At 43.1% G+C, this 24,030-nt stretch overlaps 1 protein-coding gene across 6 annotated transcripts in view; it reads right to left on the bottom strand.

Moving 5' to 3' along the window:
• C1H1orf226 (chromosome 1 C1orf226 homolog) overlaps positions 1–24,030 on the bottom strand; it is a 319,795-nt gene that overhangs the window by 213,170 nt on the left and 82,595 nt on the right. For 4 of the 6 annotated variants that reach the window (XM_002809868.5, XM_054526412.2, XM_054526432.2 and 1 more), the window contains one exon: positions 22,983–23,054. The exons of 1 other annotated variant lie outside the window; for it this stretch is intronic. In XM_002809868.5, the coding sequence (XP_002809914.3) occupies positions 22,983–23,054 (72 nt within the window). Of the gene's footprint in view, positions 1–22,982; positions 23,058–24,030 lie in introns of those variants that run through there. One more of the 6 variants, XM_054526426.2, reaches the window with a different exon arrangement.

The raw sequence follows: 24,030 nt of genomic DNA on the forward strand, positions 1-24,030 counted from the left end.
GAAGCAAAGCACAGGAAGAAGCCAGCCACTGAGGCAGGAAGAGATGGCTGAGAACTGGACCAAAGTGGAAGCAGTTGAGGCAGGGAGACATACGATCTAGGAGATGCAGGCAGAATACAAGACCATGATGAGCAGCCCCACGACACCCGGGTTACATGACCCTTTCCAATAACAGCAAGTGGAGAGAAAGTCATGTGCCATTCCTTATAAAGCAGAAAAATAAAGCAGAAAGAACAAAGGACCTGAATTCTAGCCAGAACTGCTGCCCTGTGGGATCCAGAGCAAGCCACAACCTTTCCATGCCTCTGCTTCCTTCCCAGAAAAGGAGCATGAGGATCTTGATCTTTGCACCCTCCCGCTCCATCCCTTTGGGTAAAAGCCTTGAGTCACACTTGGAGTATTTGCAGCAACAATGCTGAGTGTGCTAGGATCCAGGTACAGTGACCAATAGCCCCTGTGTCTTCCCCAGCATGTTGGCATCCCAGAGGCCCTGGACCCCACCCCAAATCCAAAAGCACGAACCCCAAGCCTCCCTGCAGGATGAGCTCCACCCGTTTAGCTGCTTGTCTCTTCTGTTCCTTGGTTTCTTTTCTTTTTTTTTTTTTGAGACGGAGTTTCACTCTTTGTTGCCCAGGTTAGAGTGCAATGGCACAATCTCGGCTCACTGCAACCTCCGCCTCCCTGGTTCAAGCGATTCTCCTGCCTCAGCCTCTTGAGTATGGGACTACAGGTGTGCACCACCATATCCAGCTAATTTTTGTATTTTTAGTTTTTGTATTTTTAGTCGAGACAGGGTTTCTCCATGTTGGTCAGGCTGTCTCGAACTTCTGACCTCAAGTGATTTACATGCCTCAGCCTTCCAAAGTGCTGGGATTACAGGCGTGAGCCACCGCGCCTGGCCTGTTCCTTGGTTTCTTAGCACTTCTCCTTTCTTTTCTTTTCCTATTGGCCCATTCTAATTTCCTTCTCTTCTTCCCTCTCCTTGTTTTTAAACTAACCTATTCCTGCTCCCCTATATCTCTTGACTTCAATACAACTTTTCTTGATAGACATGTATTGAGCAAGTATCTAATGAAAGAAGCCATGTGGCTTACTAGTTGAGAGCCTGGATTCAGAAGCCAGAAGGCCCAGGTGGACCCGCAGCTCTGCTGCTTGCTACCTGGGTAGCCTTAGGCAAGTTACTCAGCCTGGATCTCAGTTACCTTATCTGTAAAATGGGGCTAATAACAGTACCTCCCTCCAAGGGCTTTTGTGAGGATCAACCAAGATGAATACATGTATAGTGCTTAGAATAGAACTGCCAGGTAGTGAGCACTCAAGAATATCAATTATTACTACCCCAGGCACTGAGCTGTATCCTTTGGGGGACAAATGTGACCAACACAGGGTCACTGCTATCAGGTAGTGACTCTGTCGAATAAGAATAAACAACAATCATAAAAACAATTATAACATAAAGTGAGCTAAAATACCTGAAGAGAAATACAGAGAGGGTGTCTGAGTTCAAAGGGGTGCACTATAGGTGAGAGGAATCAGGAAAGATTTCGTAGCAAAAGTTTTCATTTGAAATGGGCTTTGAAGAACAGAGACCATACAGGCAGGAAAGGGAGGGAGGAAATTCCAGAGAAAGTGAAAAACATAAAGGCAGAATGGCCAAGTGAATGGGAAGATTGTAAGAAATTCAGTGTGGCCAGAGAACTGGGTTTCTGCATGGCAATCTTAGGAAATGAGTTGGACAGGCACAGTGAAGCCAGACTGGGAGGCCCCTGACCGCCCGCTGAGATTCCATATTTCATTCACAGGCAATGAGGAGCCACTGAAAGTTTTTGAATAGAGACATGATGGACCTCATGCTTTAGGAGCTGGTTCAAAGTGGCATGCTGGGTGGACAAGAGGAGCCCTCCAGCTCTACCAATGCACAGTCTCCTCTGTGAGGACAGATGGACACATGCCACATGCATACAGCAGTACTGCATGCACACTGAGGAGAAACGCCTCTCCAGAGACAAGGGTACTGGATTCTTAAAGCAGCTGTCTGAGTGCCCAGCTAAGCAATTAAATGCAGGGGTGTGTGGGAATGCATTTCTTAAGTGAAAATCATAAATCAATATGATCTCTTTCAACAAACAATTCAGCTACTGACTCCTCATCAGCCCCCCAGCAGGGTGCAGTTGTTAAATTTAAAGGCAGCCAAACTCTTACTTAAATTAAGTGTCATCCCTACTAAATGAAGACCAGATGTGCAAGCCAACAAAGAAATCTAATCAAGTTGGAAGAAAGGATTTCTGTAAAAGACAAAACCAGGGGAAGGTGTGGGATTGGTCAGAAAACAGCAGGTGCTGAAGAGAAAAGTCAAGCCAGGGCTCCAGATCAAATAGGGTCATTTGGCAAGGAAGGGCAGAGAGCTGCTGCAAAGCCCATGCACGGAGGGCGCTCATCTGGAAGTGGAACTGTTAGGCAGTTACAATCCCATCAATCTTTCAGAAATCCCCACCAAGGGAGTAAGACTTTTTATTTTAACCTCAAAGTCCAATGCTTAGAAGATTTCCCAGCATGGATCCCTGAGGGAGACAGAATCCTTGGATGTGCTCCTCATGCCAGGCAGAGCCAACCCAACCCAAAGCTGGCCTGGTTTGGGTATTCAGGCCTGAACTAAGCCAGACTTCACTTCAATCCCTCACCACCTCAGCCCCTTAGGCCTCTTATTCAATAAGGAGCAGTGACTTACTATATTATCGAAATAACTTTTTGAGGCTTGAAGCCTCTCTTCTATGTACTATCTTTACCAGGACCTCATCTTAGTTTTTCAAAGGAGAAAGAAAGGGAGAGAAGGAAAGAGGAAGGGAAGGAGGAAGAAAGAAAGAGAGCAAGGGAAAGAGAGGACAAAAAGGGGAGAAGGAAAAAGAAACACACCCCCCTGCCCACAAGCCTCAGCACAATCACAGCTTGTGCATCAATTGCACATGGATTTCTAGGCCTTTGCCCTTCCAAGTGAGCAGGCAACCTTTGCCAGGGACCCTACTGCCACATTCTCCCTCTGAGCAGCCTGACCCTGTTTATCAACTGTTTCCACAGCTGTAGCAGCTGATGTCACAAAGCCTGGTTGAGGACCAAAGAGAAACAGGTTCATTTGGAAGTTCGTATCTGAGCAGACTGGCTCAACCAGAAGTCCAGAAAAGTGTGGACCAGCTTCAACAGGACAGCCCTAACACAGACTACTGCAGTCTCTGCACAGAGAGGCCTAAAGGAGAGGTCACAGCAGTACTCTACAGGTAACACTCCATGTCCAACGAGCAGAGAATCCCAAAGGAGGTGATTTAGTGATGATCTCCGTCAGCCCTAGAGAGGGAGCGTCGTGGTCAGGAGACCCAGTTTTAGAGCCCGAATTCTGGCCATTCATTGCCTATGTGGCCAGGTTACTGAATCTCCTCTTCATAAAGTAATTATGAGGATTCAGTGAGTTGCTACAGGCAAAATGCTTAGAACAGCGCCTGTTATATAACAACTAACATCAATGTAGACTTGCTATTTTCACTGGTTTTTTTTTTTTTTTTTTTTTTTTTGACTAGCCACTTAAATTCTGATGTGTCTCATGTTTGGTTATTAGTGTCACCTAAAAGAAATAAAACCAGTTCCTTGCTGTTTTTTTCCACGAAATGGCTTTTAGAGTCATACCTCTGAAAAACTGCAACAAGTCAAATTTTAAAATATTAACAAGTAACATACGCCCAGAGCAATTCAAACTGTCTCCCTTCCCAGCTCTCCTGGATCAGGATAAACAAAGACCCACTTGGGTCCACAAGTCACAAAATGAAGCAGCAGAGGATGGGATGATTGTCAACAACATCCAATATGAATGAGGACTATGTCTCAGCGGCTCAGGAGAGACCCCCTCAGATAGCAGGGCTGCCCCAAGGAGGGCCTGAGCCTGATGAAAGGAAAGGAAAGGGGCAACTGACCTCCACAGGGAAATGGGCTGCAAAGGCACCTCCCACAGCCCCACAACCACCCTGGCGCCAGGGCCAGGCGATTATGTTGAGGAAGTCCTGACCAAGCAAGGAGTCAAACCGGGGACTCCCCAGTCCAGAGCCCAGCTCTCCCCATTGTGGCCTCTAGAGGGGAGGACCCTGCCTTATCCTGGGCTCAGGCAGCTGAGGAGAGAGGCTGAGTAAAAAGGAAAAGATCACGAATGACTGTTTACTGTAGGAGAAAGGCTAGATGTACACTCCACCTATTTAATAAGCCCTCAGGTGATGAGAGGATTAATAGCTGCAAAGAATGCCAAATCCTCTCAGGATGGTTAGTGGTTAAAGAGACAGGTAAATTGCTAATATCACATGAACAAGGGTGATTCCAACTGGTTAGAAAGCAGGGTGAGTTCGTTGTGAAGAAGCGATTTGTCATTTCCACCATAAACCTTCGTGCGGTTAAATGCCTCTACAGGGAGGCAGAGACTTAGTGCAGCAGGAGGAGAGAGTAAGGAACAGCAGGTGCCCCATTATTTTTTACATTCATTAAATGCAAAAGGGCTGGGTGCTGAACAGAATACCCAGAGGCAGCAGGGCTCTGCTCAGTAGTTTTCAACCTGGACCTGATGGATTCACCAGATACAGCCAAAGGGCACCTGCACTACTAGGCGAGGAGCTTCCACCCAGCAAAGGATCCTGACCAAAAGGGCTTGAGGTGCCAATTCTCACTGCCTTCTGGGCCCAGCCACCATGCAACAAGGATGTAGAGAGGAGGTACAGGTGTCCACTGGGTATATACTATGGGCCAGGCACAGTGCTAAGGACCTGACATCCATTATTGCATTTACTTCTAACAGGGTTGACATTGTCCATTTTACAAAAGAATTGACAGTTGAGTAATTCACCCCTTTGCTGTCAAGATGAGTGTCAGAGTCCCTGCCCTCAAAAAGACAAATACACTGTGATGAATGCAGAAACAAAGGTCTCTCTAGAGTATAATGGTAACACAAAAGAAGAGAAAACTACTCTGCAGACATCAGGGAAAGCTTCTAGAAGGGATGAAAGCTCAAATAGGCTCTGGAAGATAAGCAGAATTTGGGCTGAGGTTTGAAGAGACAGGCTTCAGCCGCAATGGGAAGGGAGTGCTTCCCAGGTAGAAGGAAGAGCAGGAATAGAAGTGGCCTCAACAGGACATACTCAGGGCACAAGGCACAGTGGACCTATAATATGCTTCTGTGGCCTCAGGTGCCAGGCAGAATGCCATGTGCCTTGCTCTGAGTTCAGACTCCAGCCTGGAATCACCACACGGTTTTAAGCAGGACAATGCCTACAGAATCATCCTTACACAGACGAGCCAGGCAGCAGTGTGGAGGATGGTGGGAGGGCACAGCCAAAGGCATGGTGGCAGTCTGGAGGGCACTGCAGCTGTCTATGAAACACAACAGTCTGGGGCTGCACTGGTAGGAAGGAATAGGGAGAGACACGATTGAGAAATATTTAAGAGGCACATCTGTAAGGGTGACCTAAGCCAGAGGTAGTGACAGAGAAGAAAGGTGACCCTGAGGTTTCCAGCTTACATTCTTGAGTGGTCAAGATGTCTTTCCAAGAGATAAGGAAATACGAAAAACAAGTGCATGTTCTTTTTCAGGGCAAAGAGGAGAGACTGCAGAGATGATAACCTCAGTTTTTTGACATTTTGAATTTAAGGTGCCTTTGGGATATCCAAATGGGAGTGTCACACAGAATATACAAGTCTCAACCTCCAAAAAGAGTTTCATAAAATCAAATAATGGCCTTATTTACATCTAGTGACATACACTGCCTGGCAGTGTTCCCAGACTAGAGAAAGGCACAATCAGGGACACAGACAATGCTGCCTGGATTGACATTTGGTTAAACAGGGACAGTCGGCATGTTCTTGTAGGATCTCTGAGCCAGACGTAAGCAGACTGGAGTCCTGCCTTGGTTCCATACCACAACCATACCATGTTCAAGCTTAGAAGTGAATCCTAGATTCCCCACTTACCACCTCTGCGAGCTATGGCAAGTTATTTAACCTCTTGGTACCTCAGTTTCCTCGTCTGGACAATGGGATGATTATTACACCTACACCACACAGAGTTGTTATAAGGATCAAGTAACAAATCTTGTTAAGTGCTTTGCATGGAGCCCGACACAGTAACAGCACATAGTGCAGTCTGTACTCAATTCTGGTTAATGCTGATAAGAACAACAATGTAATTAGTTTGAGGAAGTCTTTTTTTTTTTAGACAGAGTTTCGCTCTTGTTACCCAGGCTGGAGTGCAATCGTGCAATCTTGGCTCACTGCAACCCCTGCCTCCTGGGTTCAAGCAATTCTCCTGCCTCAGCCTCTTGAGTAGCTGGGATTACAGGCATGCGGCACCATGCCCAGCTAATTTTGTATTTTTAGTAGAGACAGGGTTTCTCCATGTTGGTCAGGCTGGTCTTGAACTCCCAACCTCAGGTGATCTGTTCGCCTCGGCCTCCAAAGTGCTGGGATTACAGGTGTGAGCCACCACACCAGGCAAGGGAGTCATTTTCTTTATGTGACCCTTACCTGTAAAATAAGGATAACGCCTGCTTTTTATGGGATTATTGAAGACTAACATTAGGTGACAGTGGATATGAAAATTCACTTAAACAACTAGAAAGTGCTTCATAAGTGAGAAATCAGGGCCTTTCAGCAGGAATCAAAGAGGTTTGCCCTCCCAGCAGATCTGATCGTCAGTGTGTGCTGCCATGGCTTTCCGTCCTTGTCCTATAATATGCTGCTTTTGGCTCCAAGAGGAAACTTGCCACACACCAGACCCTGTGTCATGTGCTGAGTACCAAAAGGTCACAGAAGGGAATACTATTCAGCCATAAAAAGGAATAAACTTTTGATACATGCCACAGCATGGACATACCTTAGAAATATTATGCTTAGTGAAATAAGCCAGACACACAAGGACAAATATATGAGATTTCACTTATATGAGATTTCTAGGCTAGGCAAATTCATAGAGATGGAAGATGGAACAGGGGTTACCAAGGGCTAGGGGAAAACAGAGCTATTGTTTAATGGGTACAGAGTTCATCTTAGGAAGGATGAAAAACATTGGGGTATACATAGTGGTGATGGATACAAAGTATTGTGAATGTATTTAATGCCACTGAGTTGTATACACTTACAAGTGATTAAAATGATAATTATGTTGTGTGTGTGCATATACATATGTGTGCCATAGAAGTCATCAAAACAAAGAGTAGATGCTCAATGCAACCTGTTGCCAACACCAAGAACATGAACCAAAGGGTCCCTAAAGCGTGATTAGTGTAGTAGCAAGGAACTGACTTTCTGCATATCATCCTATTACAATGGATAAACACTGTTGGCTTCCGAGGACTCCCAAACGTGAGGTGTGTCAGTGCAAGAAACTGTGGACTGAGCTGGGCAATATCAAATCCTCCCGTGGAAACTCAATAACATCATTTCTTGCTCTTGAGCATAAATGACTGTAATAAAGCAAGGCACCTTATTTGAAAGATAGCATGTGTTTCGCTTTGACAACTCCTGGCTCTTACTAACTCTTCTCTGCTGACAGATAATGCATTCAGCAGTTCTGCCCCAGTTTAAAAATCATTTCCAAATCACTTCACCTCCAGAGCAGAACCAAACTCCTTCTACTGAGTGACTTTTCAGTCTGGTGCAGATTCAGGAAAAGATAAATGTATTTTCCATTATGTATTCAGTAGGCACTTAGCAAACCAGATTCTCCTGAGGTGTGAGTCCTGGGAATAAAATCCTAGAAATAATCTACCACTCCCTCAAGCTCCCAAGTCTCCATTCACACTAGCCTTCCTGCTATTTCTTGAAACTGCAAAGCCCATTCCTGCCCCCAGGAATGGTGACCTGGGGCACTTGCTGACCTCTGTCTGGAACATTTCCTCCAGATACCCACACGGCTCACTCCCTCTTTCCATTCACATCTCTGGAGACTCAAGTGTCATCAGAACCCAGAAGCCTTCCGCAACAGTCTGTGCAAAAGAGCACCCACCCCTATAAACTCCATGCAGATAGGGACTTTGTTTTGTAGACTGCTGTATCCCCAGAGCCTCAAAAAGTATTGGCTGAAAAAGGGAAGTCAATTTATTTTTTCAAATGAGTGAGGGAAAAAATTAGGTCCTGCTGTCTGGGCACTGCTCTTTATATTGATGAGAATACCTTGCCCCCTAAGAAAGCATTGATTTGTTTCCTCTGACTGAGAAGAAGACAGTTCTAACCATTCCATCACACGCTGCTCAATCCCTATCAAGTGTTTTCTAAAATTTAATAAAGTCTGGGCCCCTTTTAAAGAAAAAAAAAATTGGCAAACACCCAGTGTTTAAATGAATAAATAATAGTGGTATAGCCATGCTATGGAATGTTACTCAGTAATAAAAAGAAATGAAGTACTGATACATGCCCCAATATGGATGAACCTTGAAAACATTATGCTAAATGAAAGAAGCCAAATACCAAAGGCCACATATTGTATGATGCCATTTAAAATGTCCAAAACAGGCAAATCCATAGAGACAGAATGTAGATTAGTAGTTGTCTGGGGCTAGGGGTGTTGGGGCTAGGGGTGTTGGGGAATCAGGGATGATGGATTAGAGGTATAGAGTTTCTTTTTGGGGTTCACACCCCAAAAATGTTTGAAAATTGATTGTTTGAAAATTGATGGTTATACAACATTAGGAATATACTAAAACTCACTGAATTGTATATTTAAATGGGTGAGTTATATGGTATGCGAATTATACCTCAAAAAGCTGTTACCCAAAGAAGCATTGCAAATGATGTTTGTTACATCATTTAAATATGTAAAGCATAAAACTAGATATAAATCACTTACAGGGTTTACACAAATTTATAAATTAAACACAAATTATGTAACCAAAACAAATTAAGAATGTTAAAGTAAGAGAATACTTTGTCCTTGTAACTGAAATGAAATCACTGCTCACAATAGGAATATACAGTGACTACCTGCCCCAAGTTCTCTTGGGTTTGGCAGAGGAATACCCAGGGTGATACTCAGAAATTTGACAGCCAGGATGGTACAGTCCCAACAAATCAGAAAAGACATTGAGAGTTATTAGGACAAACACTAGCCATCAGCAACTCCAGAGGCTGCCTCAGGAACTATGGCTACATATCAGCCCTGCCTTCAGTACCGTGCACCATGCACTAACTCCATTTTTCTGCTACTTCCATCTCTCTATTTCAACTACCTCAAAAATCTTGATTCATAACTCATAACTGTGCAAAGTGCAGTCATGTCCTTCACCTTACTAGAATTCATTATATATAAAACTTTCTGTTCTTTTTCTTCAGGGCATAACCCTTACAGAAGAACTATTTGATGGCAACACACGTAGAAACAAGCAGACAAACACAGCTGTGAATGATAAACTCAAATGACAGTGCTCGGGCAGACAATGGCCCTTCCAACAGTCCAGAACAGGCTTATTTTATCTTGTTGTCATTAGGATCAAATGAAAAACAAAGTCTTAAAATTCTTATGGAGAACTCTCAGACACTTGAACATACATTCCTAAATTCCAAGAGAGCCACAGAATCCATTCTGAGAAACACTGATGTACTGACTGGTTAAACATAATAATTGCCCTAGAGGCAATTGAATTCATGTATTTAATAATAGCTAACATTTAGCAGGTGCTTATGCGTGCTTGGCAGCCAACATGTACGGTTTTCTGACCCCAATGCCCTGCTCCAATGCATAGTAATTAGAAAGGAATAACCAGCCTGGGCAACATAGGGAGACCCCATCTCTACAAATAATTTAAAAAATTAGGCAGGTGTGGTGGCACATGCCTGTAGTCCCAGCTACTAGGAGGGCCACCTGAGCCTGGGAGGTTGAGGCTGGACTGATCCATGATCATGCCACCACACTCCAACATGGGTGACAGAGCAAGAGCCCGTCTCAGGAAAAAAAAAAAAAAGAAAGGAGGCAAAGAACTATTATTTATGGTTCATAATCCACATGCTAGGCACTTCACTCAGTATTCTGCATGCATTCATGTATAACTGTAAAATACATGTGCCAAGAGGACATTATCCCAATTTTCCTGATGATTAAAGAACAACTGATAGATTAAGAAATGTGGTCAGTCATTTAGCTAGTAAACAGAAGAAACAGGATTTGAATTTAGTTGTTCTTGATCCCAATACTGGAGTACCTCAGTAGGGGGTGGAATCTCTCCAATCCCTGCTATGAGCCTAACACTCTAATCCCATTATGGTAGACAGACTCAAAGCCCCCCAAAGAGGTCCATGACCTAATCCCCAAAACCTATGAATGTGTTACCTTACATGACAAAGGGCACTTTGCAGGTGTGACCAAATTAAGGACCTTGAGAAGGGGAGATTATCCTGGATTACTGGGGAAGGAAGAATGAGGAGGGACCAATCTAATAACGAGGGACCTTATAACCAAAGGCGATGGAGGTGCAGGAGAGTCAGAGTCAGAGAAAGAGATGTGAAGACAGAAAGCAGGGGCCATAATTCAGGGACACAATTGCCAGCACTAACGATGGAAAGGGGCCATGAGTCAAGGAATCCAGGGAGCCTCTGGAAGCTGGAAAAGCCAAGGAACAGATTCTCCTCTAGAACCTCCAGAAGGAATGCAGCCCTGCCAACTCCTTGATTTTAGCCCCATTTTGGACTCTGACCTCCAGAACTATAAGTTTGTGTTAAGCCACTAAGTTTGTAGTATTAAATAATTTGTTACAGCAGCATAGGAAATTAATAGAGCCATACTAACACAGTGAAAGAGTGGTTTGTGTTACAACTTCAGCTGTTCTGAGGTAGGCTTGCCAACTCTGAACTCAGGATGAAAAGGAGAACAATAACAAAGGAGTAAATGGTGCTGAGGGGGGCCACTTAGGGAGAAAATTATAAAAAGGGATAAAGTGACTCCTGGACAAAGCCTCCCAGAGGAGGTAAAATATGGATTTCAGGGCTGAATGCATGAGACCACGTGCCGAAGCGTACTGCTGGTGGGTAAGGAAACACAAGTGCTGACAGGCGGCACTCACAACTCCAGTTGCTGCCTCCATAAAGCCGCCCGTCCACCAGTCCCTGGATGTTCTCCTAAGAGCATTTCAGTTATGTTCTCCCAAGAGAGCATCCAAGGCCATTTTATATTTTTCTGTTTTTGTTTTTGTTTTTCTTGAGAGAATTTCTGGAAGAGTTGGCAATTCTGGAAGAGGGCTACAGGGAGAGGAGGGCTTGGCCATTTTCTGGTCACCGGTGCATTCTGTTCAAGGCCAAGACCAACACCACTCCAGAGTGCCACACTTGAGAAACCAAGTCACCGTTAAATAGGAAACTCTGACTCTACACTGGACCATTTGGAAGACCATTTGCAGTGGGGCCAAGTTTTTGCCCAACCTACAGCCAGAGAAGCCACCACAGGAGACCAGATACCCCTGAGTGTCATCTGGCTACAGCACACATCCCTCCCAGGTTTGGTCTGTATTGGCCTCCAGAGGCTGCACCACATTTCGACTGCAGGGATCTATCCCCTGGTTTAAGAGCAAGAAATCGAGTCTCCAGCCACAAGGACAGCACTGAAAGCCCCCAGTTCCCACAGCAACAGTGGGTTCCAAAGGTGAAGGGGTCAGGAGCCACCCAGTGACATGCTGGAGGTGGGCACTGCAGCCCAGCTCTCTCCATACCAGCATCCTTGACAAAGCTATAGAACCCGTCAAGTCTGACTTCAGTGCAGCTGTCTTCCTCCCCCAGAACCGCCTTGGTGGAGCCTCTCCAGATTTCATGGGTTTATGCTCAGGTGGTTATTAAGTAAGATTAATTTTCTCAGTCACTCAGCAAATGTTTACTGAGCACAGAAGGGCACCATGCCAAACGTTGAGAATACAGTTGCTCTCAGTGCTACAAAAAAAAGGGGTGTGGTGCCACAGAACATGAGAGGACAAGATGACCTAGGTAGGAAAGGCCTCCCCAAGGAAGGGATGTTTGCACTGAAACCTGAAAAAAAGGCTCTAGCTATTAAAAGGGGCTAGATGAGGCAGCTCAATATCTCTCAGGGTATTTATCTGCATTTATGAAATGCTTTGAAACCCAAAGGAAGGTATAAAAATGATACCAATGAATATAAATAGCACTTTATGGTTTATAAAACATTTTTCCATGCTTCATCCCAGATTCAACAATAGCACTAGAGAGACAGAACAAGAAATGTCATGCTCTGCCTTTTATAAATGAGGAAACTGAGATTAACAGCAGTTACATGCCTCGCCAAGGTTATATATTAAGTCAAGGAGAAGACTCAAGTCCGGCTCTCATTATTCCTCATTGAGAGCTCTTTTCACTACATAGTGCTGCCTTCCCAGGAAAGCTAAAAAGTTAAATGACAGATTGGTGTTCATATTTACTAATGCAAATCATACCCAACATCTGGCTGCTGGATTCACCTATTCACACAGTTGGACTGACAGTGCAATGCCAGTAACCTGGTTTCAGCGTTATCAGCCACCCTGCACCTTCAACCAGCAACCTCCAAGCAAGCAGCACCAGTGTCAGACCAATCCCCAGCTCAGGCAGAACTTCCCTGAACTTTGTGAATTGTTCTAAGCCACACAGCTAAAAGAAAACAAAAATCTGTTTGAATTTAAAAAGGAGCCATATTCCCTCTTCTCTCACTTTCCCCTTCTTTTTCCAGCTGGCAACTTCTCAGACCTTTGGATCCTTGGTAAACAAAGAGCGAGGAGGACAACTGTCCTGTAGTTCTGGGGAGTGTCCCTTAAGCTTCCTTCTTGTCTGGGTCATTGTAGAGATCAGAGAGTAATATATGGAAAAACCTAATACCAAGGAGTTGGTACAGAGCAGGGGCAAGTACCAGATCTGGAATCAGAGGCCTGCAGTTTGGTCTTGGTTCTAACACTTAGCTTCTACTCTCTGGTAAACAATAAACAAGGAAGATGTGATGGTAATGCAAAATGATAGTCATTATGGAAAACAGTATGGAGGCTCTTCAAAAAAATTAAAAACGGGACTACCATACCCAGCGATCACATTTCTGGGTATATATCCCAAAAATTTCTAAGCAAGATCTCAAAAAGATATTTACATACCTATGTTCATTGCAGCACTATTCACAACAGCCAAGAGGTAGAAGCAACCAAAATGTTCATAGTTAAATGAATGGATTGTTTTAATGTGGTATATACACACTATGGAATATTATGCAGCCTTAAAAGGAAGGAAATCCTGTCACATACTACAACACGGATGAACCTTGATGACATTATGCTAAGCAAAATAAGCCAGTCAAAAAAGGACAAATACTATATGATTTCATTCATATGAAGTAGACAAAATCACAGAAACGGAGAGTAGAAAGGTAGTTCCCAAGGGCTGGCAAGAGGGGGAGGGGGAATTGTGTTTAATGGGTATAGAGTGTCCATTTTGCAAGATGAAAAAGTTCTAGAGATCTGTGACACAACAGTGTGAATATACTTAACACTGCTGAACTTCACACTTAAAAATAGTTAAATTTAATGTTACACATTTACCACCATAAAAAACACTGAAAGCACATTAAAAAGGAAAAAAAGCAAAATATGCTCAAGACAGATAACATAAATTCAGAAAGAACATCAAGAGGGTGAGAGACCAAATGAGAAATAGAGAGAGGGAAGAAGAAAGCACCAGTGAAAAACAAAGTCCAGATATTTAGCTCAGAGTCCTCTCTGGGGTAAGGAATAGGAGTGCACACACTAGCTAGAGCCCTAGCTCAAAGAATGAATGGGGCACGTCACACAGATCCCTTCACTCTGAATGCTTCTCTCTCTGGCAAACAGATGATCTTCACTGCCCATCAACTGTCCCTTTAGTGCTCTAGACAGGATCAGGGAGGTTGACATCTCACACACACAAGGCCCTGTGATCCTTATCATAACTGCTGTTTTCCAAGGTCTACCCACTGCTCCAGCCAAGCTGTAAGGCCTGTGTCTTCTGAACCCATCAGAACACCCAGCAACCAAAAGCCTGCCCAATGTTAGCCTGGCACCATTCTACATAAAAGGACAAAGTCAAGAATAGTCCTTTACACAGAAATCCCATGCCCTAGTTCTTGACAGCTGTAATTACAGCCAACACAGCTTTTAAAAGGGAAAGAAGAAAAGAAAATAGCAGCCTGGACCTAGCAGTGAATTGAGGGTTTTAGGGTAAAACACATACCACAGCACTTGCTATTAATGGTGGCCAGTCTAAACAAGAGACTGGACAGCCAGACCAAACAGCTTTCTGGCCAATTAATTGCTCCCTCTAATTTAATGAGCTGCTCATTAAGCACTGGAAGCAGCACATAGGAAGGGAGCCACAGGAAGAGGCACATGGGCCATAACGTCTGGCAGATGATGAGGGAAAAGGAGACTGGAGTCACATTCCAACCATAGATGCCTCCGGATCCCACAACCAGCCAGCCCCATCCCATGCCTTGGCCTTCCCTTGCTTCCGGGTGATGTTTTCCTGTACCTCTGTTTGTTCCATGAAGTTGTATCTCTGCCACTGGCTCTCTTACTGGGGAGGTTCCATGTCCCAGTTCTTTGGTTCCTCAGCTGGGGTAATGACTCATATTAGGGTCACAAAGAGCCTTCAGCAGGATTACAAATGGGCTAGCACAGTCCTGAATATGAATCCCAACTCTTCCTACTAACAGCAACTTGACCTAGAATTATTTAATCTGCCCAAGGTTCTATTTCCTCATCTATAAAATGTAATAATAATATCCTCATCTAGAGTAGTTGTAAATAGTAAATAAAATAATAAAATATTATTTCAATATTAAAAAGCCTAACAAAGCACCTGGCACATAAGTAGCTATTCCTAATAATAGCTACTATTAACAGAGATACCACTTTCACAATGATAGTGATATTACTGACAACATATTCCCTGTCTCTTTGTCAAAAGTGAATTAAAAAGGGACTTTTTTTGGTTGAAACCCCAAGGACAGGCCAGCTGCAGGTCCAGTCCGTCTTATCACAGCAGCAACCACAACTGTGGTGAAAGCAGCAGCCCATCCTAACTGTAACACCTCCAGATGTTCCCCAGCCGAGGCCTCTGTGCTTTCTATCTGAGCTAGAAGGTGAAGGAAAAGAAGAGGCCTGGAAACACTCGAAAGTTGCATGTTCTCATGAGACTGAGTGAAGAAATGCATTCAGGCCACATGCCTGCCCCTTCCTAGACCTGCGAGACTCCTCACCCTACCCCTCTGAGCCTCAGTTTAATCTAGAAAATGAGGGTAACTGGTTCCCCACTTCACAGCCTGCTGTGAATGTTGAATGAAACAACTCAAGTGAAAGTGCTTTGAAGCTACTTCTTACCATGTCCATGAAAAATAGTACTATTGTATTTAATAGCAGTCTCAATAAATTTAATTTAACAATAAAAAAATGCTGAAATACTGGGAAGATCAAGGCAATGAAAAGATTTTATTAGGCTGATGAACTGCTCAGAGAAACAGCCCCAAGCATGTAAATTTTCTTCCCAATGTTGCTGTCATTGAACTGAAGTTTCTGTTGACCAGAGGAAGGATTGGCTGAAAGTAAAATTAACAAAGCAAAATGAAGCTACAGCATCACCTACATGTTTTTCCATTTAGGTGAGTAGATTATTCTACAGAACAATTATTCTAAAGAATAAATCAGGCTGCATCCAAGGATGACCAATCATGCCATCTCTAATGCCAATTATCTCTTTAAAAAAAACACTTAAAATCCATTTCACCAATCCCAAACCTACCTTTGAAATGCACAAGGTAATTTATTCTGTTCCAGTGCAGAGCACATGGACAAATTCCTTCACAGGTATCAGAAGAGAATTTGATCCTTGTTCAGTCTCAGCTCCACGTACCACAGAGTCAGAAAGCAACAAGTTCACAGACTGAACCATGTATACCAATGAGAATGCATACTGAACTTTCCGAAAGTAGACAAAATGGCAGAAGAAAACGCATTTACACTCCCGGAGCCTAAAGCATCCAACCAATAAAATTTTGTTAAAATCTCACATTTACTCTTTTCTTTTCTTTTTTTTTTTTTTTTTTTTCTTCTTTTATTATTATTTATTATTATTAAACTTAAGGTTTTATGGTACATGTGCGCAATGTGCAGGTAAGTTACATATGTATACATGTGCCATGCTGGTGCGCTGCACCCACCAACTCGTCATCTAGCATTAGGTATATCTCCCAGTGCTATCCCTCCCCCCTCCCCCCACCCCACAACAGTCCCCAGAGTGTGATGTTCCCCTTCCTGTGTCCATGTGTTCTCATTGTTCAATTCCCACCTATGAGTGAGAATATGCGGTGTTTGGTTTTTTGTTCTTGCGATAGTTTACTGAGAATGATGATTTCCAATTTCATCCATGTCCCTACAAAGGACGTGAACTCATCATTTTTTATGGCTGCATAGTATTCCATGGTGTATATGTGCCACATTTTCTTAATCCAGTCTATCATTGTTGGACATTTGGGTTGGTTCCAAGTCTTTGCTATTGTGAATAATGCCGCAATAAACATACGTGTGCATGTGTCTTTATAGCAGCATGATTTATAGTCCTTTGGGTATATACCCAGTAATGGGATGGCTGGGTCGAATGGAATTTCTAGTTCTAGATCCCTGAGGAATCGCCACACTGACTTCCACAAGGGTTGAATTAGTTTACAGTCCCACCAACAGTGTAAAAGTGTTCCTATTTCTCCACATCCTCTCCAGCACCTGTTGTTTCCTGACTTTTTAATGATTGCCATTCTAACTGGTGTGAGATGGTATCTCATTGTGGTTTTGATTTGCATTTCTCTGATGGCCAGTGATGGTGAGCATTTTTTCATGTGTTTTTTGGCTGCATAAATGTCTTCTTTTGAGAAGTGTCTGTTCATGTCCTTCGCCCACTTTTTGATGGGGTTGTTTGTTTTTTTCTTGTAAATTTGTTGGAGTTCATTGTAGATTCTGGATATTAGCCCTTTGTCAGATGAGTAGGTTGCGAAAATTTTCTCCCATTTTGTAGGTTGCCTGTTCACTCTGATGGTAGTTTCTTTTGCTGTGCAGAATCTCTTGAGTTTAATTAGATCCCATTTGTCAATTTTGGCTTTTGTTGCCATTGCTTTTGGTGTTTTAGACATGAAGTCCTTGCCCATGCCTATGTCCTGAATGGTAATGCCTAGGTTTTCTTCTAGGGTTTTTATGGTTTTAGGTCTAACATTTAAGTCTTTAATCCATCTTGAATTGATTTTTGTATAAGGTGTAAGGAAGGGATCCAGTTTCAGCTTTCTACATATGGCTAGCCAGTTTTCCCAGCACCATTTATTAAATAGGGAATCCTTTCCCCATTTCTTGTTTTTGTCAGGTTTGTCAAAGATCAAATACTTGTAGATATGTGGCATTATTTCTGACGGCTCTGTTCTGTTCCATTGATCTGTATCTCTGTTTTGGTACCAGTACCATGCTGTTTTGGTTACTGTAGCCTTGTAGTATAGTTTGAAGTCAGGTAGTGTGATGCCTCCAGCTTTGTTCTTTTGGCTTAGGATTGACTTGGTGATGCGGGCTCTTTTTTGGTTCCATATGAACTTTAAAGTAGTTTTTTCCAATTCTGTGAAGAAAGTCATTGGTAGCTTGATGGGGATGGCATTGAATCTGTAAATTACCTTGGGAAGGATGGCCATTTTCATGATATTGATTCTTCCTACCCATGAGCATGGAATGTTCTTCCATTTGTTTGTATCCTCTTTTATTTCCTTGAGCAGTGGTTTGTAGTTCTCCTTGAAGAGGTCTTTCACATCCCTTGTAAGTTGGATTCCTAGGTATTTTATTCTCTTTGAAGCAATTGTGAATGGGAGTTCACTGATGATTTGGCTCTCTGTTTGTCTGTTATTGGTGTATAAGAATGCTTGTGATTTTTGCACATTGATTTTGTATCCTGAGACTTTGCTGAAGTTGCTTATCAGCTTAAGGAGATTTTGGGCTGAGACAATGGGGTTTTCTAGATATACTATCATGTCATCTGCAAACAGGGACAATTTGACTTCCTCTTTTCCTAATTGAATACCCTTTATTTCCTTCTCCTGCCTAATTGCCCTGGCCAGAACTTCCAACACTATGTTGAATAGAAGTGGTGAGAGAGGGCATCCCTGTCTTGTGCCAGTTTTCAAAGGGAATGCTTCCAGTTTTTGCCCATTCAGTATGATATTGGCTGTGGGTTTGTCATAAATAGCTCTTATTATTTTGAGATACGTCCCATCAATTCCTAATTTATTGAGAGTTTTTAGCATGAAGGGTTGTTGAATTTTGTCAAAGGCCTTTTCTGCATCTATTGAGATAATCATGTGGTTTTTGTCTTTGGTTCTGTTTATATGCTGGATTACATTTATTGATTTGCGTATATTGAACCAGCCTTGCATCCCAGGGATGAAGCCCACTTGATCATGGTGGATAAGCTTTTTGATGTGCTGCTGGATTCTGTTTGCCAGTATTTTATTGAGGATTTTTGCATCAATGTTCATCAAGGATATTGGTCTAAAATTCTCTTTTTTTGTTGTGTCTCTGCCAGGCTTTGGTATCAGGATGATGCTGGCCTCATAAAATGAGTTTGGGAGGATTCCCTCTTTTTCTATTGATTGGAATAGTTTCAGAAGGAATGGTACCAGCTCCTCCTTGTACCTCTGGTAGAATTCGGCTGTGAATCCATCTGGACCTGGACTTTTTTTGGTTGGTAAGCTATTGATTATTGCCACAATTTCAGCTCCTGTTATTGGTCTATTCAGAGATTCAACTTCTTCCTGGTTTAGTCTTGGGAGGGTGTATGTGTTGAGGAATTTATCCATTTCTTCTAGATTTTCTAGTTTATTTGCATAGAGGTGTTTGTAATATTCTCTGATGGTAGTTTGTATTTCTGTGGGATCGGTGGTGATATCCCCTTTATCATTTTTTATTGCATCTATTTGATTCTTCTCTCTTTTTTTCTTTATTAATCTTGCTAGCGGTCTATCAATTTTGTTGATCCTTTCAAAAAACCAGCTCCTGGATTCATTTATTTTTTGAAGGGTTTTTTGTGTCTCTATTTCCTTCAGTTCTGCTCTGATTTTAGTTATTTCTTCCCTTCTGCTAGCTTTTGAATGTGTTTGCTCTTGCTTTTCTAGTTCTTTTAATTGTGATGTTAGGGTGTCAATTTTGGATCTTTCCTGCTTTCTCTTGTGGGCATTTAGTGCTATAAATTTCCCTCTACACACTGCTTTGAATGCATCCCAGAGATTCTGGTATGTTGTGTCTTGGTTCTCGTTGGTTTCAAAGAACATCTTTATTTCTGCCTTCATTTCGTTATGTACCCAGTAGTCATTCAGGAGCAGGTTGTTCAGTTTCCACGTAGTTGAGCGGTTTTGAGTGAGATTCTTAATCCTGAGTTCTAGCTTGATTGCACTGTGATCTGAGAGACAGTTTGTTACAATTTCTGTTCTTTTACATTTATTGAGGAGAGCTTTACTTCCAAGTATATGGTCAATTTTGGAATAGGTGTGGTGTGGTGCTGAAAAAAATGTATATTCTGTTGATTTGGGGTGGAGAGTTCTGTAGATGTCTATTAGGTCCGCTTGGTGCAGAGCTGAGTTCAATTCCTGGGTATCCTTGTTGACTTTCTGTCTCGTTGATCTGTCTAATGTTGATAGTGGGGTGTTAAAGTCTCCCATTATTAATGTGTGGGAGTCTAAGTCTCTTTGTAGGTCACTCAGGACTTGCTTTATGAATCTGGGTGCTCCTGTATTGGGTGCATATATATTTAGGATAGTTAGCTCTTCTTGTTGAATTAATCCCTTTACCATTATGTAATGGCCTTCTTTGTCTCTTTTGATCTTTGTTGGTTGAAAGTCTGTTTTATCAGAGACTAGGATTGCAACCCCTGCCTTTTTTTGTTTTCCATTTGCTTGGTAGATCTTCCTCCATCCTTTTATTTTGAGCCTATGTGTGTCTCTGCATGTGAGATGGGTTTCCTGAATACAGCACACTGATGGGTCTTGAGTCTTTATCCAGTTTGCCAGTCTGTGTCTTTTAATTGGAGCATTTAGTCCATTTACATTTAAAGTTAATATTGTTATGTGTGAATTTGATCCTGTCATTATGATGTTAGCTGGATATTTTGCTCGTTAGTTGATGCAGTCTCTTCCTAGTCTCGATGTTCTTTACATTTCGGTATGATTTTGCAGTGGCTGGTACCGGTTGTGCCTTTCCATGTTTAGCGCTTCCTTCAGGAGCTCTTTTAGGGCAGGCCTGGTGGTGACAAAATCTCTCAGCATTTGCTTGTCTGTAAAGTATTTTATTTCTCCTTCACTTATGAAGCTTAGTTTGGCAGGATATGAAATTCTGGGTTGAAAATTCTTTTCTTTAAGAATGTTGAATATTGGCCCCCACTCTCTTCTGGCTTGTAGGGTTTCTGCCGAGAGATCCGCTGTTAGTCTGATGGGCTTCCCTTTGATGGTAACCCGACCTTTCTCTCTGGCTGCCCTTAACATTTTTTCCTTCATTTCAACTTTGGTGAATCTGACAATTATGTGTCTTGGAGTTGCTCTTCTCGAGGAGTATCTTTGTGGCGTTCTCTGTATTTCCTGAATCTGAATATTGGCCTGCCTTGCTAGATTGGGGAAGTTCTCCTGGATAATATCCTGCAGAGTGTTTTCCAACTTGTTTCCATTCTCCCTGTCACTTTCAGGTACACCAATCAGACGTAGATTTGGTCTTTTCACATAGTCCCACATTTCTTGGAGGCTTTGCTCGTTTCTTTTTATTCTTTTTTCTCTAAACTTCCCTTCTCGCTTCATTTCATTCATTTCATCTTCCAGGGCTGATACCCTTTCTTCCATTTGATCGCATCGGCTCCTGAGGCTTCTGCATTCTTCACGTAGTTCTCGAGCCTTGGTTTTCAGCTCCATCAGCTCCTTTAAGCACTTCTCTGTATTGGTTATTCTAGTTATACATTCTTCTAAATTTTTTTCAAAGTTTTCAACTTCTTTGCCTTTGGTTTGAATATCCTCCCGTAGCTCGGAGTAATTTGATCGTCTGAAGCCTTCTTCTCTCAGCTCGTCAAAGTCATTCTCTGTCCAGCTTTGTTCCGTTGCTGGTGAGGAACTGCGTTCCTTTGGAGGAGGAGAGGTACTCTGGTTTTTAGAGTTTCCAGTTTTTCTGCTCTGTTTTTTCCCCATCTTTGTGGTTTTAACTACTTTTGGTCTTTGATGATGGTGATGTACAGATGGGTTTTTGGTGTGGATGTCCTTTCTGTTAGTTTTCCTTCTAACAGACAGGACCCTCAGCTGCAGGTCTGTTGGAGTACCTGGCCGGCCGTGTGAGGTGTCAGTCTGCCCCTGCTGGGGGGTGCCTCCCAGTTAGGCTGCTCGGGGGTCAGGGGTCAGGGACCCACTTGAGGAGGCAGTCAGCCCGTTCTCAGATCTCCAGCTGCGTGCTGGGAGAACTACTGCTCTCCTCACAGCTGTCAGACAGGGACATTTAAGTCTGCAGAGGTTACTGCTGTCTTTTTGTTTGTCTGTGTCCTGCCCCCAGAGGTGGAGCCTACAGAGGCAGGCAGGCCTCCTTGAGCTGTGGTGGGCTCCACCCAGTTCAAGTTTCCAGGCTGCTTTGTTTACCTAAGCGAGCCTGGGCAATGGCGGGCGCCCCTCCCCCAGCCTCGCTGCCGACTTGCTGTTTGATCTCAGACTGCTGTGCTAGCAATCAGCGAGACTCCGTGGGCGTAGGACCCTCTGAGCCAGGTGCGGGCTATACTCTCCTGGGGCACCGTTTCCTAAGCCCGTCGGAAAAGCACAGTATTCGGGTGGGAGTGGCCCGATTTTCCAGGTGCCGTCTGTCACCCCTGGAAGGGGAACTCCCTGACCCCTTGCGCTTCCTGAGTGAGGCAATGCCTCGCCCCTGCTTCGGCTGGCACACAGTGCGCTCACCCACTGACCTGCGCCCACTGTCTGGCACTCCCTAGTGAGATGAACACGGTACCTCAGATGGAAATGCAGAAATCACCCGTCTTCTGCGTCGCTCGCGCTGGGAGCTGTAGACCGGAGCTGTTCCTATTCGGCCATCTTGGCTCCTCCCCCACATTTACTCTTAAAAATCGAAGTAAATCTTATATTCTATACCCCTCTCTCTCTCTCTCTCTCTCTCTATATATATATATATATATATATGTATAAAGGCTTCACACTGTGTATGGACTCAATCCCAAACTCCTTCAGACTGAAGTTCAAACCATTTTGTTAACTAGCTCCACCCTCCCCATATAAGACATCGCTTACCCACCCTCGAATGCCCTAATCAAGCCAATTTCTTTGTCCTCCCTTATCCAGGCAACAGTTCATCATACTATATCTTTGCTAATGTTATTTTTCCTATTTAGAGTACTTATTCCACTCCCATTCTATTCAAGAGCCACCATTTCTAATAAAAGCTTCCATTATAAACATTATACAGGCTCATGCCTGTAATCCTAACACTTTGGGAGGCCGAGGTGGGTGGATTGCCTGAGTTCAGCAGTTCAAGACCAGCCTGGGCAACACGGTGAAACCCCATCTCTTTTGAGTCAATTGCCAGATCATTACTAAACCTTTTCCCTAAAATCTTTGAATAAAAAAGAGACATCAGTCCCTGGCCAGTCACCACACATCATCAAGGTAACTTGTATCTCAGTTTGAGGAGCTAAACAGTTCACAAGAGAGGGAAGATGGTACCACTCCAGCCATCACATCCATTTTAACATGGGCCTTTCATCAAGATCAAACGTTCAATTCAGAACAGCTTCCTAGAGGGTACAGAGAGGAGGAGTTTGGGTTTGCAAGGGGTGTAGCCATCCATTTTGGCCCCTCCAGCCCTACCTAGAAGGCCAGCAGCTAAGGCATTTGACTCCCCACTCCACACAGCCCGCCTCTGGCCACTCACCCGTATCCGGCGCATGGCAGCCACGATCTCCACCCTGCTGTTGGGCCTTGGCACATCCAGGCTTCCTACATACTGTGGGGGAGAAGCAAACACTCATTGAGAGGAGGGGTAGCAAGTGTCCCTAATCCCAGAAAGTTCCAAAGGGTAAAGGACCAGCTCATCTGCCCATTTTACAGATGAAGAAATTAAGAGCCAGAAGGGTGTTTCGTTTTGAGTCTGTTTCTAACTTTATAAAAAGCAAGTTAACCAGAAATTACTGCTTCCTTTTTTCATCTTGCTCTTAACCAGAGATCCAGTAGAGCACTGTATCTAACCAAGCAGCCTTTCAAGCCAGAAAGCCTTGGGTGTGAAGACTCTTCCACCACTACTTTACGGCAAGGCAATTCACTTCTTTTGTCTCAATTTCCTCAACTGTAAAATTGGCTCTCAGTAAAGATCAAACAGAATAAAATGTCCTACACAAAAGTGATTGGCAAATATTAGTGTTCTCAAAAAAAAAAAAGAATATATACCTTTTTTAACTAATGGAACTTCACTGATTTAGCCCTAGATGTTTTAGATACCTGACACATTTGATTAAGTTCCCGATTTGAGGAAAGAAATGAACTAATTTATTTAAAATTTTTTGAAGATGAATGCTTAATATGAGTACTTTCTTACTGTAAGCTATTCAAATAATGCAGAAATATGCAGCACAAAAGAATAAAAGTCCCCAATGTAACAGCTGATGTACATCTCTCTTTGTGTACTGATGAGTATATATTCACAGACAAGAGGGAATTTGTTTTATGTAAAGGTTCATATTACTCACATTGTTCTGCAACTTGGTTTTTTGATTTTAAATACAACTAGGGCATCTCTCTATGCCAATGAATACAGGACTATTACATTACATATAATGGCTCCCCTACTGATGGACATGCTATGACACTACTACAAATTATACTTTTCATCTAGCCAAGTTTGAGCCCATCCAAGTAGCTCTAGAAGTAAGATTGCTGGATTCCTAGAAGTAAGATTGCTGGATCAAAAGTATAATCTTGGCTAG

The sequence above is a fragment of the Pongo abelii genome, chromosome 1 (genome assembly GCF_028885655.2).
Source record: "Pongo abelii isolate AG06213 chromosome 1, NHGRI_mPonAbe1-v2.0_pri, whole genome shotgun sequence".
NCBI lineage: Eukaryota > Metazoa > Chordata > Mammalia > Primates > Hominidae > Pongo > Pongo abelii.